At 46.8% G+C, this 15,576-nt stretch overlaps 1 protein-coding gene across 2 annotated transcripts; it reads right to left on the bottom strand.

Moving 5' to 3' along the window:
- Positions 1 to 4,926: 4,926 nt before the first annotated feature.
- LOC121589949 lies at positions 4,927 to 10,713 on the bottom strand. Of its 2 annotated transcripts, none has more exons than XM_041909242.1 (2): positions 8,139 to 10,713; positions 4,927 to 8,068 (listed from the first exon to the last, which is right to left on the bottom strand). In XM_041909242.1, exon 2 carries the CDS (start codon positions 7,983 to 7,985, stop codon positions 5,202 to 5,204), a length of 2,784 nt encoding a protein of 927 aa, XP_041765176.1. In that variant the 5' UTR covers positions 7,986 to 8,068; positions 8,139 to 10,713; the 3' UTR covers positions 4,927 to 5,201. Both variants share the same exon structure in this region, with proteins under 2 accessions (XP_041765176.1, XP_041765177.1).
- Between the last annotated feature and the right edge of the window lie 4,863 nt (positions 10,714 to 15,576).

The raw sequence follows: 15,576 nt of genomic DNA, 5'->3' as shown, positions 1-15,576 counted from the left end.
TTCCGATTCCAGAGCCTACATTGATTCCCAAGCCGAATCCGATTCTGGAATCGATTCCGGAATCTAAATCAGCTCCGAAATCAGCTGCCGAATCGGCATTGGGATCGTTTACAGGTTTGGAATCAATTCCAGTATCGGAATCGGCCTGCTCAATTGATTCCGAACACGGAATCGGAATCGGGTAGCTCCAATGTCGAGCTCCCACCACTAGTGTAGCGCAACAACAGTAAGGCAAATGTGCAAAGGAACGCTTACCATCACAGTAGCACACAGGGGCGTGTGTGTATTGTGTGCGTCTATCCCAATGTTATCCGGTTACTATGGGCAACCTGACGCAGGAGTTATTAGAGCACTGGGCGCTAGGGGTTGAACCAAACAAACGCAAAAAAAAACCACATAACGCAAGCATGTGCGCTTGGCGCATTAAACAGAACGCGTGGGTTTAAAAATGAGGTGAGGGGATTTTTTTTTGATAAACAAGTCGCAAAAGGATTTCATTGTTTAGACCAAGGGTGTTGGTTGTACCGTAATGTTTTTGTGATTTTTACGACCGGTACGCGGGCTCGTTACCGCTTGATGAGCAGCGCACCGGCCCAACGTTCGCAACAGGCTGGCGCACCACCCGGGACCGGTCACTGTCCGCCGGGAATGGGTCCGGCGGCGAATCAAAGAAGCAGACGAACGCCTGCCCGGGTCCTACGAGGGGGCGCCATGATTTCCATCGCTTTTCGAAGCGAAGTTTTGGGCATCGCAGCCGATAGTTTTGGGAACGTTCGAGAGACGAACTTTTTCGCCCTCGGTGCCGAATGTGGTGTTGTGATTGGAATTTCAATGAACCTGCCAGACCACCGTGGTAGAGGCTAGAAGAACGCCACTGGTGCCGGTGCGTTTGGGGCAGGTGGTGCGTGCGAATGAAGATGTTTATGGGCAAAGGAAAGCACGCCCACAAGCAGTACACCCATTTATCAAACCAGAAAACCACTTAGTGCCGTGTAATGAGTGCGGTCGAAATGTGCTTGATCTAGCCATTAAAACCTGAGCCACTTGTGCTCCATCTCCTACGAGTGTTTGTGTGTGTGTGTGGAGCTGTTTACAGCACTTCGAAGCAGTGCCGAGCGATGGATGTATGCAGTGTTGCTATCAATTTGTCATGCTAATGGATGTGCAAGGCTGGGCCAGGCTTTGTCCCCTATCGATATCGTCCCCGTGATGGGTGTGAAGGACATCAGGAGCTGGTAATAAAATGCCTGCGTAAATGCACTTGCCGAGAAGGTGTTAACGGGTTGTGTCGTTGGAGTTGGGTGATTCACTACAAAGTGGACGGATTGGCAGTATATGTAGAGGGAGAGAGAGGGAGAGGGAGCTTAGAAGGAAGGATAGTGGGTCCTTCCAGTGGTACCAGTACGAGCGAAAGAAAAGGGAACGGTTGTTTTCTAAATATTTGATTTAATATAGAATATGCTATTCCCTCTCGGCACTCACAGTACACATGCCGGGGGACAAACACACATACACACACACAGTGCAATTGAGTTACCCCGGGTCCCGGCAGATTGTTGTCGATTGGTTCCCGCAAGGCAACCCGGTAAGACTCGCCGTACCGCTCCTGATGGATGCTGTGTGTCACAATGTAGACGTCGTACGGGAACCGTTCCGCTCCATGTCAGTGTGCGCACGTGTCTGTGCCTGTGTGTGTGTCTTTTGGGAGCTGGAGAGCAAACCGAATGGTTCGTATTCCTCGCACGTTCCATTTTTACCACTTAGAAGATAACGAGGGCAGCAGTAGTAGCAGCAGAGGGAAAACTACTCATGGGTAATCATTAAAACATTGTCGGTACGAACGCTGGTAAGTCGACCACCGATTGGCCCCTCCCCGGAGGGAATGGATTTGTGGCACATTGAACTCAATTCGGTTGGTTTCAGGTACCGGATCGAGCACTTTCCGCCTCGGAGTTGATATGGAGATTTGTCTTTCGGTGGGATTTTGAATCCCAACCCCCCTCCCCCCCCCCCTTACCCATCCTGCCTCCAGCCGGGCACTACGGTCGTGAGGAGGTGAGCAAACGGTTGAACCCGCTGTGAATCGAAACCGAGCGGCAAGCACGGGTCCTTTTAAGTTTATTTACAATGTGGATATATCTCATTCGTACCGTGTGTTCGGGTGTCCGGTCCGCATGTCCTTTTCGGTAAACATTGGTCGTTCAATGCTGCAGGCTGCTTATCGTGATAATGGGGGAAGGCAGAAGGGCAGCAGCCGGCCAGCAGTGGATGTTGTACATACTATTGAGAGTGAAAGAAAGAATTGCTGGATTCGATTGCTGGATGAGCTCTTTTGAATGAGGGTTTGAGTGTATGTTTTTTTTTTGGATGATGAAAGTGCTACTTACTACATCACCGATGTGGTTGGCTGGGAAAAAAGGTGATCGGTTAAAATAACCCATACGGGAGCAAATTGAATTGCTGCCGGACAGAGCAAAAGGTACACCAGCATCTCCAATCTAAAGTTGTGAGTAATTGAAGTTTATTGCGCTGCATTTGTGCATCAAATCTGGAGTTGGTAACGGTTTTAAGGGAGGGAAAATCCCCGACACCCGTCCTATCCGCTGGGCGAGTCGAGACATACGTCTAAGAGCGCCGGAAACGAGCGCTTGAAATGACTGGCAAATCGAAAAAGTTTATCATTCCGTCGCCCATTTCCGTCCCGTGCGTCGTTCGTCGTTCGTACGGTAAACGCCACAGACAGTGGCAGTGTCCCCGCAGGAGCCAGTCCGTCAATGTCATCGTGCGTGTCTGCGGGAAGGGACGGGTGGGACGCGTCAAACGCGTCCGTGTGACAGGCAATGTAAGCAAAAAAAAAAAAAACGCGAACGAACGATGGTACGATTTAGTTGATGGTGGATGATTTCCGTTCCGAGCGTTCTTAGCCCCGGTATGTGTAAAGGGGTACAGACGGCCGCGTCTTGTGTTTCGTTCACCTTTACCGCGACAAGTGTCGAACGGGGATGTGAGGTACGGCGGGGAAATCTTTTACGTGCCGCACGGTACACCATACACTCCCGGGATACACCGGACGACAGCCGACGCAGGATGTGACACGTGCCACCAGCACCCGCACAGGACGAAGGAGTTTCCCCGATACAGTCGCGGTACTCACACACACACACACACACACACACACACACATGCAAATTGAATCACGTTTGGGGGATAAATTTTTTCAACAAATAAAATTCTCATCACTCGGATGATTTATGAATAAAATATGCAGTAGTTTGCAGCTGCGATGGGAGCGGTGGCGAATCGCGGGCCCCACAACTGCTGCTTCTGTTTGCGTTGTTGGCGCACGAATGCCCTGCGTGTCTGTTGCGCTCGCCCGTAGCCTATTTGTTACGCTCGGGACGCCAACCGCCGGGACAGGGTGCTGGGACAACTTGAGCAGTGAATCAAATTCACTTGAACCCGCTTTCCGCTTACGGCAAGTGGCCAAGTCGCGCACTTGCCTAGTGTATTGCCTTCCTGCCCATCCTGGAACCGTCAGCCACCGCCACATCCGCTTTCATCTCCGGTCCGGGAGGGGAAATTGCTGCAGTTTGCCGGAACGCAGCAAGGGAAGTTGACAAACTTTTCTGTCCCGGTGTAGCTCTCTCGCACTCGCCCCTCTCCTCTCTTACCTTCTGCAAACCCATTTGTCTTGTCCGCCTGGTAGATTGCAGGGGTGATGAACGTGGTGGTAGTGTCACCCGTAGCTGCAAAGTTGTGTTTCGATTGTGCGAGCGAAAGTTAGCAAATACACAATTGATGAAGCTGCGCAGTTGTCGGGTGGGGGGAGGCGAGCGTTGTACGTGTGGAGTGGTTTTCAGTTTTGTGTGATCAACAGTATTGGAGTGGCTGTGATATGCTGCAGCATGAAATGCCATTCCGATCTCGGAATCGCTGAGGTATCGTCAATGGATTTCAGAGTTACCGAGTTGCCACATTTGTTGAACCAGGGCGTCATCAATATATTGCTTTTCTTTATCTTTATCTTGTTGTTGTTGTTGTTGTTGTTGTTGTTGTTGTTGTTGTTCTTCTTCTTCTTCTTCTTCTTCTTCTTCTTCTTCTTCTTCTTCTTCTTCTTCTTCTTCTTCTTCTTCTTCTTCTTCTTCTTCTTCTTCTTCTTCTTCTTCTTCTTCTTCTTCTTCTTCTTCTTCTTCTTCTTCTTCTTCTTCTTCTTCTTCTTCTTGTTCTTCTTCTTCTTCTTCTTCCTCCTTTTCTTCTTATTCTTCTTATTCTTCTTCTTCTTCTTGTTCTTCTTCTTCTTCTTCTTCTTCTTCTTCTTCTTCTTCTTCTTGTAGAGTTATTAAGTACCACTCAGCAAGTATAGTCAGTACTTGCTATGCGCGACGGTTCATACGAGGCTTGAACGCATGATGGGCACGTTGTTCAATCGTGTGAGTTGAAGAGTATACCACAGCCAGCGATACATTGCTATTAGCAACCCTTGCGTCCCGTCTAGATGATCTCTAATCTAGGTGATTCAATGCTCTATTGGAAATGTTTGATGGAGTATATTCTTTGGCATACTCTTTAGTTTATCCACTTGTCAAATTAAAAAACATATACCATTATAATTGCCGTTGAGAGGCATTTATGTGTTTTACGACCTTTTTTTAGTAAACGGTTCATTTAATTAACGTATTCTCGCAAAACCACACTTTATTGTTCTATTGCATACTTTCAAGCGCTAATTAGTCTACATTCGAAGGGTAGTATATCCTTCGTATCTTAAATGCAATTTTGCATACCTTCAGGCATTAGCGTATAAATCGAAGCAAGAAAACATATAATTATGCCCATTTTTTTCCATTCACTTATAGCGAATCGAATCCATTTCAACCCCATTCACTACTTTCATTAGTTGTTGTACGTCGCCGGCATACTGTTCTTTCCCGCGATCTTTAGCAAACTTGCCCCTACGTTGTGATATTATTTTTGATTCATTTGCCGTAAAAGGAAAGAATTGATCGTACAGTTCACGTGTGTTTTTATTGAGTATTGAATTGCGACTGATCGCTGAGCGCCGCGCACCCAGCATCAAGCAGCGCGTGCAAACATACGCACACACTCACGCCAAAAATTCCCATTCCTCCACACTTCTCCTCACCAGCACATCACACCGTATGCGGTACCAAACATACCGGCCCCCTTGAACAACTAAGTTTTCAAAATTCTCGTGAACACTCTAACAAACATATATTAGACGACGGTCTCTTCATTACCCCAGAGGCAGTTTTTAAGGTAACAACACGCACAATCCCATCCTGCCCAGGGTGTACTTCCACGATCCGAGCCAAGGGCCAACGAGCGGATGGGAGATGTTCATCCTTGATAATGACGATGTCTCCGATAGAGACTTGTTGTTCTGGTGGATTACGTCGCTGTTGCTGAGCAAGCTCATGAAGATACTCTGTACGCCAGCGCTGCCAGAAATGTTGAGCGTACTTCTGCAACCGCTGATACTGGTCGAGTCGATTGGTCGGGACATCCCGTATGTCAGTTTCTGGAGGTGGACGCATCATTCCCTTGATGAGAAAATGACTCGGTGTTAAAGCTGACAAATCGTTAGGGTCATTCGAAAGCGGCGTCAATGGACGAGAATTCATGCAGCCTTCGATTTTGATCAGCACTGTTGCCAGATCCTCATAAGATAGTAGCGAGACACCTAACTGCCTGACCAAAAGCTTCTTGGCCACCTTCACGGCGGCTTCCCAAAGCCCACCGAAGTTTGGTGCACGAGGTGGAATAAGGTGCCATTCAATTCCTTCTTCTGCTAGGTAGTTATTGATTTGACGGTTTTGAGCTTCGTCATGCAGCATCTGGTAGACTTGGTGAAGTGCGTTCTTTGCGCCGACGAAATTTGTACCATTATCCGAATAGATATGGTTCGGCTTGTTTCGTCGGAAGATGAAACGGTCTAAAGCCTTCAGGAACCCTGATGTACTTAGGTCACTCACAAGCTCTAAATGCACTGCTTTGGTGCTCATGCATACAAAAATGCATAGGTACGCCTTTTGAGGAGCTGCTTTGCGATGAACAGGCTTCAGCATCATCGGCCCACAGTAATCCACACCTGTACAGACAAATGCTTCGTTTGCAGTGACTCGAGAAAGCGGTAGCTGTCCCATCGGTTGCTGAATTGGAACAGGATTGGCCCGGTTGCAGCGATAACATGCTCGGATGGTAGATCGAACCGCTCTCCTGCCATTCAATGGCCAAAACTCCTCGCGAATGGCTGAAAGTGTTGATGTGATGCCACCATGCATCACTTTCTCATGTTGCTGCCTCAACAGCAATTGGGTAAATGGATGATACCCAGGAATGACGATCGGATGCTTCACACAGAATGGCACATCGGCATGTCCAAGTCTGCCACCAACACGTATGACACCATCCTTGTCAATGAATGGATGGAGTAGCTTGAGTGGGGATCCACCAGCAAGCTTTTGTTTCTTACGCAGTTGTCGTAGTTCATCGGGAAATACTTGTCGCTGTACCATCTTTACTAAAACGATTTTAGCATTTTGAATCTCATCCACAGAGAGATTGATCGTTTCGCGTTGTTCTTTACCACGCGCAATGTGGCAAAATCGCATGCAATATGCAGTTACATGAACCAACGTTCTGAATGAGGAGTATCGTAGGAGCAGTGGGTCGGGCTCGACTACTTGGGCAGTTAACACAACGTTACCCTTTCTTTCCAGCTCATCATCAGTGAAGTGCTGTTGTCCATACGATTTGCTGGGCCAGCACGAGCTATCGTTCATCAGCCAATCTGGTCCATGCATCCACATGTTGCTTTCCAAAAGCAATTCCGCAGAAACACCTCTGGATAGCATGTCGGCAGGGTTCTCGATCCCTGGCACATGATGCCAAATGCATCCATTGGTAGCAGCTTGTATCTCTCCTACTCGGTTTGCGATGAAAGTTTTCCACATTCTAGGTGGTGCTGCAAGCCATTGCAGCGTGATGGTTGAATCGGACCACATATGTGTTTCGTTTACTGCCATGTCAATGGCTGATATTAGTTTCTGCTGTAATCTGGCAGCTAGCAAGGCTGCGCATAGTTCCAGTCTAGGGATGGTAAGCGGTTTGAGAGGAGCCACTCTCGATTTAGAAGCTAGCAGCGTTACTTGGGTTGTGCCGTCGATGCTTTGCGATCTCAGGTAGGCACACGCACCATAAGCTGCTTCTGATGCGTCTGCAAAACAATGCAGCTCTACATAGTTATAGTTGGGTGTCAAAGCAAATCTCGGGATCTTGAAATGAGCTAGCATGGGGAGCTGTTCGCAAAACTCTTCCCATTTGTCACACAATTGCCGCGGCAATTCGTCATCCCAACCGAGTTTGTTTGCCCAAAGTTCCTGTAAGAGGATTTTTGCTTGCACGATGATAGGCGATAGCAAGCCAAGCGGATCGTACAGCTGGGCAATCGTAGATAGCACTGTACGTTTCGTGCAGGGTCGTACATCAGGGATAGCAATCGTGAAACGGAATACATCGTTTGGTGGTTCCCAACATATGCCAAGCGTCTTGACATTTGCGGCTGCTTCGAATTCATGGGATGCTGTTGTTCCAAGCAGATCAGGTGTCAACCCATCAAGCACACTCAACTCGTTTGAGCACCATTTTCGGAACCTGAAACCTCCCTTACTCATGAGACTGGTCAGTTCGTCACGAAGTTGAATTGCTTGCTCAATGCTTTCTGCGCCGGAGATCAGATCGTCCACGTACAAGTTCTTCTTTACGGCTTCAGTTGCCAAAGGATAAGGAGCGCCTTCATCCTCAGCTAGTTGAAGTAGCGTACGTGTTGCTAGGAATGACGATGGAGCCAGACCATACGTCACCGTTGCCAACTCAAAAGTTTGCACAACTTCTGTTTTCTGAAAGCGCCAAAAAATACGTTGTAAACGTCGGTCATCGGGATGCATACTCACCTGGCGATACATTTTCTCGATGTCGGCGATCACCGCCACCTTATACTTGCGGAATCGCACGACGAGAGACAGCAGCTCATCTTGCACGACTGGTCCTACATGCAAGACATTGTTTAGAGAATGCCCCGTGACGCTCTTCGCCGAGCCGTCGAAAACCACACGCACCTTGGTCGTCGTGCTGGACTCTTTCACCACCGGATGATGCGGCAAGTAGTGAACCGCAGCCATGCTGTCCTCTTCAACCGGCACAGGAAACATGTGACCCAGCGTCACGTATTCTCGCATGAAGTCATCGTACTGCTGCTTCAGATGCTTGTCTTTAGCCAGCCTCTGTTCCAACAACCGAAAGCGCTTCTGGGCTGCAGCCTTCGAATCGCCAAGCATCTGAGCGTAGTCGTGGTGTTTCGGCATGCGAACGACGTATCTGCCGGTGTCATCTCGATTCGTCGTCTGCTTGAAGTACTGCTCGCAATGTTGTTCAACAGGAGACAATGATGTTATAGCAAGCTCTTCGACCTTCCAAAATCGCTCCAGCTGTTCTTGTAGTTTGTCGGTTGCCTCCATCATGTGACAACTAATTGTTGTTTGCGATTGCGATTCATGAAAGGTCGGTGTATCTCCTGCTACGAGCCAGCCAAACACCGTGTCGATGAGAACGTTTCGCTGGTTTGGCAAATGCACTTGTCCACCACGCAGCAACGAATAGAAATATGCTGCACCGATGATCATATCCACGCGCCGCGCGGTCCCGAAATCTGGATCGGCCAGAACGTAGTTCGAAGGAACGCCGACGGCAGCAGTAGAAAACGACGTTGACGGAATGTTCTGCGTTACTTTCTTCAACACAAGGAAATTCATTGCTTGTCGGTAGTGGTAGATCCGAGATCGCACTTCTGTACATACTATGTGCTTTGCATTGGTGGTAGTGCTGTCCACACCAGCAATTGAAACGCTAGCGGGCTTTCGTGGTAGTCGTAAAAGCTGACAAAGATGTTCACTGATCGCGTTCGGCTGCGATCCGTTGTCCAGCAATGCTCGCGCTAAGTGTTCTTTTCCGTATGCATCGACAACAACCAATACCACTGTAGAGAGTATAGCGTTAACGGCGGATTTCTTCGACGATGCCAACGCCATTGTTGAAGAGCTAGAAGTTTCACCCACTAATACACTGCTGTTTTCTTCGTGAGCATGAAGTAGTGTGTGGTGACGCTGAGAGCACTGCTGGCAATTGTATTTGGACGCACACGCATGGGCCAAATGTCCTGCTTTCAAGCAATTTCTGCACAGCCTTTTCTCACTCACCACTCTCATGCGTTCTTGTGTATTAGTGCCTTTGAACACATTGCACGACGCTATACTGTGCCCGTTCTTTTTGCACATCACACACACTGGTACGTTGTTGGTATGAGTTGTAGCTGCATGCAACGATACTTTTGTCTTTATTGGTTTTTTGGGAACTGCACTACACTTCTCTATTGCCAGTGTTTCCAACACTCTTACACGTTTTTCCAAAAACGCCATCATGTCCGTAAATGTAGGATCTTCATCGGCATGGGCTTCTTCCCACACACGGAGTGTTTCATCATCCAGCTTATCTGCCATCAACTCGATGAGAATTGAACTGAACGATTTCACGGGTTCTTTCAATTGTTCTAGGATTTTGACATGCCGTCGAAAATCGGCAACCAAACGGTTGAGCGCCACTGCTCCCGTTTCTTTCATCTTAGGAAGCGATATGAGCGATCGAATATGCTTCTTACGCAAAATGATTGGGTTGGAATAACGTTTGACGATCGTACTCCATGCCAAATCATAATTCTCACTTGTAACCGAAATGGATTGTATTAAATTCGCAGCTTCTTCTTTGAGTGAAGCTCGAAGGTAGTGGAATTTTTCGATTGCCGTTATGTCCGTCGATGAGTGTATGAGTGAGACGTATGTGTCGTGGAACGTTAACCACGCATCGAAATTTCCTGCAAACTCTGGCAGTGCGATCAATGGGAGCTTCACTCTTGAAGAAGAAGATGAAGCAGCATTTGCAGCAACAGACACAATTTCAGCGACTGCCGGAATGGGCAACATACTACGCAATTGCGCCTTTGCGTACAAATACGTTTCCTCCATTTCTGCTCTAATACGCGCATTAGTTGCAACGCCTTCCTCGGAGATTTCCAAATCTTCGATGTCTTCTTGCACTGTTTCAAAAGATTCCCAAATCTTTTCCAAACGATCGAGTCGCGTCGACACTTGATTTTGTTGTTCACTTGTGAACGTTTTTACGAACTCTTTCACACGATTGATGGAGTCCATGTATTGGTGCCGCTTGAGCTCCTTGTACCGCAACTTGTCCTGCTTCGACATTTTGCAAAAGGCTCACACACACAAACACTAACACAGATCGAGTGCCGCAGCACTGCTTTATGAACAAACGCTTCTGTACGCCGGTTTTCACAAAAACCGAAGGATTTATCAAAATCCTGGTCACTACGCACCAAAATGTTCTTTCCCGCGATCTTTAGCAAACTTGCCCCTACGTTGTGATATTATTTTTGATTCATTTGCCGTAAAAGGAAAGAATTGATCGTACAGTTCACGTGTGTTTTTATTGAGTATTGAATTGCGACTGATCGCTGAGCGCCGCGCACCCAGCATCAAGCAGCGCGTGCAAACATACGCACACACTCACGCCAAAAATTCCCATTCCTCCACACTTCTCCTCACCAGCACATCACACCGTATGCGGTACCAAACACATACAATTAAACATACCAGGCATTTGAAATCAAAGACCAGAACAGGTTGTTCGCACACTAGCTGCTGCATTTCTCTGCTCCGCTACGTTGCATACTTCACAAAAACAATGCTGAAACTTACAGCTCTATTTCGTTTGCATTTGATTGAATCGCATCGTAGCTGGAATTTGGGAAAAAAACATTCCACCCGAACATTGATATTCAAATGCACCGCCTCAATTGTCGCGGTTGTGTGTACTCCCAGCCTAGAATTTAATTACTACTCAACACGAAGCACAAATCTGCATCGAAATAGCGAAACGATGTACTTCTGCACCAACCCGTTGTAAGAAAAGTAAAGGACACAAAAAAAGCATTTGGCATGCAAACTTCGCTGCAAGTAAAGAACCAGTAAAATACACAGCGTGTCAAGGGAAAAGTGGCAAAGTTTAAGAATGCACGGTGCTCTGGTACTTTTTTTTTCTCACACGCCGCGCCACAACGAAATCAAAGGTTCCGAGCGGTAGAACTGATGATCTGCTTAGCGAGCTGCAATATTCATGAGGCTGGGTGATGGGCGAAAGCACAGCAAAACGGGCAGGAATGTGAAATGAGTGCCAAAAGCAGCAGAGGGAGAGCGAGAGAGAAGTGGAGATGGCGGAAAGGATGCAAATAATGGGAAGATGGAATGGACGGTTGGTTGTAGCGAAAGCACTTGGCAAGCGAAAATGTCATCCCCGTGCGCGGGGAAGTGATGAGGTGGGAATGTGGGAATGGCTGAAGACATCTCCAGTGCCCGGCTGGAGGCGAAAGAAAGACTGCCGGATCAAACGGAGCGGTGTACAAGTGTAAGAAACAAAAAGCTGAATGAGACGCGCAATATGCAGCAGAAGAAATGAAACAAAGGAGCGACAGAGAGAGAAAGAGAGAGAGAGAGAGAGAGGGAACAAACGTGGCGAAGCTTCAGGCTTCAACCAGGCCAGCGCGAACCATACGCGGGGCACAGAAATCCATGCTGCAATGAAAGAAATTCATTTAATTAATTTAAATATTCAATGCTGATATCATAATCACATTCATGACTGCGAACGATACCACCGGGCGGTAAGGATATTGTGGCTGAGCGTGCTCTAACGTACGCGCCAGGGCACGATGTGGCGAAAGAAAGCAAAAAAGGATTCCACTTTTTTTTTTGGACCTGCAGCAAAGTTTTCCTGGCACGGTTGGGTGGTGTGCTGCGCAAAGGTCATGGGGAGGTAGAGTTTACTTCATTAGAATAAGAAGGCACGGCGGTAGGTAATGGAGATCATTGGTTTTGCTGGCTGGTGGTTTGCAGTACAATTTTAATTGCATTTTTTCCAAACGCTTACGTGCGACAAGCGTTACAATGGTGGGAAGTGAAGCTGACGTTCGCTGTTGCTTCATGTGTGCTAGTTTGGGTGTGTGGCTAGGTGTGTGTGTGTGTTGCTGTTAGCATGGCTGATGGGGTGTGAAATTTCGCTTTTGGGTAAGCTGATAGCGATCCTTTTTTTGTGTGAATTTGTGAAGCGGAGGTTTGCAACTCAATTAAAGATACTAACGACGCCTTCTTACGCAGATGTAAATATCGCTAAATTTAACTCCTGTTGAGTTGTATGAATTAGAAAGAATCGGAATACAAAAAAAAATCCATTGAATGCGTTAAATATTATTCTTTAATAGTAACTTAAATGCGTTAGCAATTGCATACTTTCAGGCGTAGCCATAAAATCGCCTGCAATGTATGCAAACCTTATAATTCGTACAGACAATTGCAAATGGTTTGCAAAGCACTGTAACTCAAAATAGGGGTTAAAAAGAGACATGTTAAGCAGAATTATCAATGTTGTACCATCATAATGTAGCTAACCACAACAGAAATACCAGCAAGATGAAATTGAAGGTACAGTGCAATTTTACCCTTTTAGCGATGAAACGAAATCAGGTTCAATCCGCATGCTAATGTTCATGCACCGCGATGCAGTTGAGTGTAGTTTTAGTTGAAAATGTGATTACATTATTACATTCTCCCTTCACTGGTGCCAGTCTACGTGCCTCAGTTCGATCCGTTGCGATAATCCGTCATCGGGTGCCTTCATCGGAGGAGGACGATGGCTTGTGGGATGGAAACGCCATCAGTACGCTGCCACTGCAGACCACGCACCCAGGCACGAGTATAATTTCACCTTAATTAACTGATAATTAAATATTTAACTTTCATATTAATTAAAATGTAATCGAATTTTAAGCTTGCTGCCGGGGGTCGTTCAGCTACCGGCACGGCAGTACACACGGCGGCCTGGCGCTGAACGCGAAGATTGCGCCCGGTGGATGAATGGAATGGAGTTTCGTGGAAGCATGTTCGATGCTGCGCGGCTGCACACTGTCTGATAAGGCGTAGTAGCGTCTTGGTATTGTCGTTACTTCACAGGTAGTGGAAGTGTATGTGTGTGTGAGTGTGTGTGAAAGATTTAAACATCGTTAGCTAAGCGATTTCAAGCAACGCACCGCGTCGGGTGCGGTAAAACGAGAAGCTGGCGTTTGCGGAAGACAATCCATTTGTAAATATGCCGATCCCCGTTTACTTATGCATACACGCATACAGAGGTGTACAGCGCACAGTATGGGTGTGATTGTTTCGTTTCTTTGTTGTTGCAGTAAATGGAAGCGATAGCGCCTCTCTTAGCCACTAAGCGCTCGGCAGGAATGATAAATCGTTCGCTCGCACTTGCAACGCTCCCGAATGCGCACTCGGAACCGCTCTTGTGCAAGTTCATTAGCGGTGCGTGTGAATTAGAAAGAAAAAAGGGAAGAGGTGAGGGGAGCACCAGCTGTACGGTACAAACTTTAGATGGTACACAGTTTTCATCATTAATTTTCCATCCATCGTTGCTAATTGATATTTTAAACCGCGTAACGTTCCACCGATGACGACTCCTCAGAGTGCCATTGTGCCTCACTTCGCAGCCACCGACTGGGCCCGACCTCCCCCCGATGGATAATTAATAGTCTCGCGAATCGCGAATCTTACACGCGCGTACGCTCACGCACGCACAAACGCACCGGGGCGCAAAGGAAAGGAAAGGAAGCGAAAGCTTATTATTACTACTATCATTATGATGCGTCCAGCAGTGGCAGCTTCCCAGAACGACCCGTGACGGACCCGTGCGGATGTGTTCTGCGATTTGCAAAGCGGCGCTTCCGTGGGCAGTGCGGGAGCGTGCGCGCGCCCACTAACGCCGTGTGAGTGATCATCTCCCGCTGACAGGAAATGAATCGATGACAGCTAATTAATAATTATTCCTAATCCTGTTTGTAGCTACGCGAACCACCGGGTGGGAGGATGGACCGGCGTTGCTGTCGGGGGAGGGGACGGGCAGTTATGCATTCGGCGGTGGTTGATTGTTGTGTTGCGGTTCTGATGTTTTGTAGGCCCAGTCAGCGGCGGATGATGATTTATGATGGGTGGTTTTAACGGTGAAGGAAATGGGAGAGAGCGAAGGAATTACAGTAGGTTGTCAAGCAATAATAATAGATTTCCGTGTCGCAGAAGGAAGCGTACCTGATTGGAGCGCCGCACGAAGCTTCAGCGAGGAGCTATGGAGCTTTAATAAACAGCACCATGAATTGCGAAGTAGCTTTCGTGTGATATAAATAACACGCTAATTATCAATCGCGAATGGATGGAAAGTGATTAATTGTAATCTGCCATTTGCAAACAGTTTACATCTGCTACTTTTAGGCGTTTATTGCCATCTTTATTGTTTAAATCGTTTAAATCTTTTTGATTAGGCGTTCTTTGGTAGGAGCACTTGTAGCGTTTTTTTAAATATAGGTTGTAATGATATGTATGATTTATTACAATTTATAAATGTACGGTTCAACAAATCGAGCTGTCAATAGGGTTTAATAACGTTATGCTGTACAAAAAAAATACAAAAAAGTTGTTTTAAAAGAGATTATACTTGCGTAGAACGCTTGCATTGCATACCTTCAGGCGCATATTAAACATGGGAAGACTGGCAGCAAGGCAAGTTCATTTCTATTCACTCACATGGTACAAGTACGATACAGCCATAGCTCATTTACCTTGAAACGGCAAGAACACGGCTGCAGTGTACTTGAAATAACGAGATAGTAAAGTGGATTATAATATCTTACATTCTCAGAAAACGCTACTGTACCGTTGAAAGCTCAATAGTTTTCTCTGAATCTTGTACAGATACTGTAAGCCTTTTTTCTAGGCAGCGGCTTCGTTGGTAGCAAAGTGTGCTTTCAATATTTTGAAGGTGATGATGGTTTCGATTCGTGCAAACAATATTCCTGTATTAACAAGAGTTTCGTACGAATTTCACCTGTGCCCGGGAATGGAGCTCAGACACACACACACATACAGATACAGAGCTGTTGTAAAAGGTGACTATTTTTACACCTGCTGTGTTGCTTCGTTAGCGATTTACAAAAGCGGGGACCCAGTTTTTGCTGTTGGAGGTAACAGTTTGCTGCTGTATCGTTAGATTTGTCGAACAAAAAGGATTCTGAGCACAAACGTACACACGTGAAAGGAGGGCGTTTGTGCTGCTGTGTAAGGCTTTGTTGAACGACTGAAGAAGAAGCACGTTGGTGTTGTAGCTGAATGTAAACTTTCACCTGGTAAAAAAAAAGAAGCCAAAAGCTCGCCTACCCAAAAGGGAATGTGAAAATACGTCCTGAATGCTCATTCGAATGCGGTGTGATTGAAAAATCGGGTCCAGCAACGTCAGCAAACTGACGGCTGCAATTGAAATGTTCCGTGGATAGTAGGGGACATTTTATTGCATTTGATACATTGAATCCGCAAAACATAATGTCCG

This window comes from Anopheles merus, chromosome 2R (assembly GCF_017562075.2).
Source record: "Anopheles merus strain MAF chromosome 2R, AmerM5.1, whole genome shotgun sequence".
NCBI lineage: Eukaryota > Metazoa > Arthropoda > Insecta > Diptera > Culicidae > Anopheles > Anopheles merus.
Note: the sequence above shows the minus strand (reverse complement) of the source record. Positions and strands in the feature narration are given on the sequence as shown.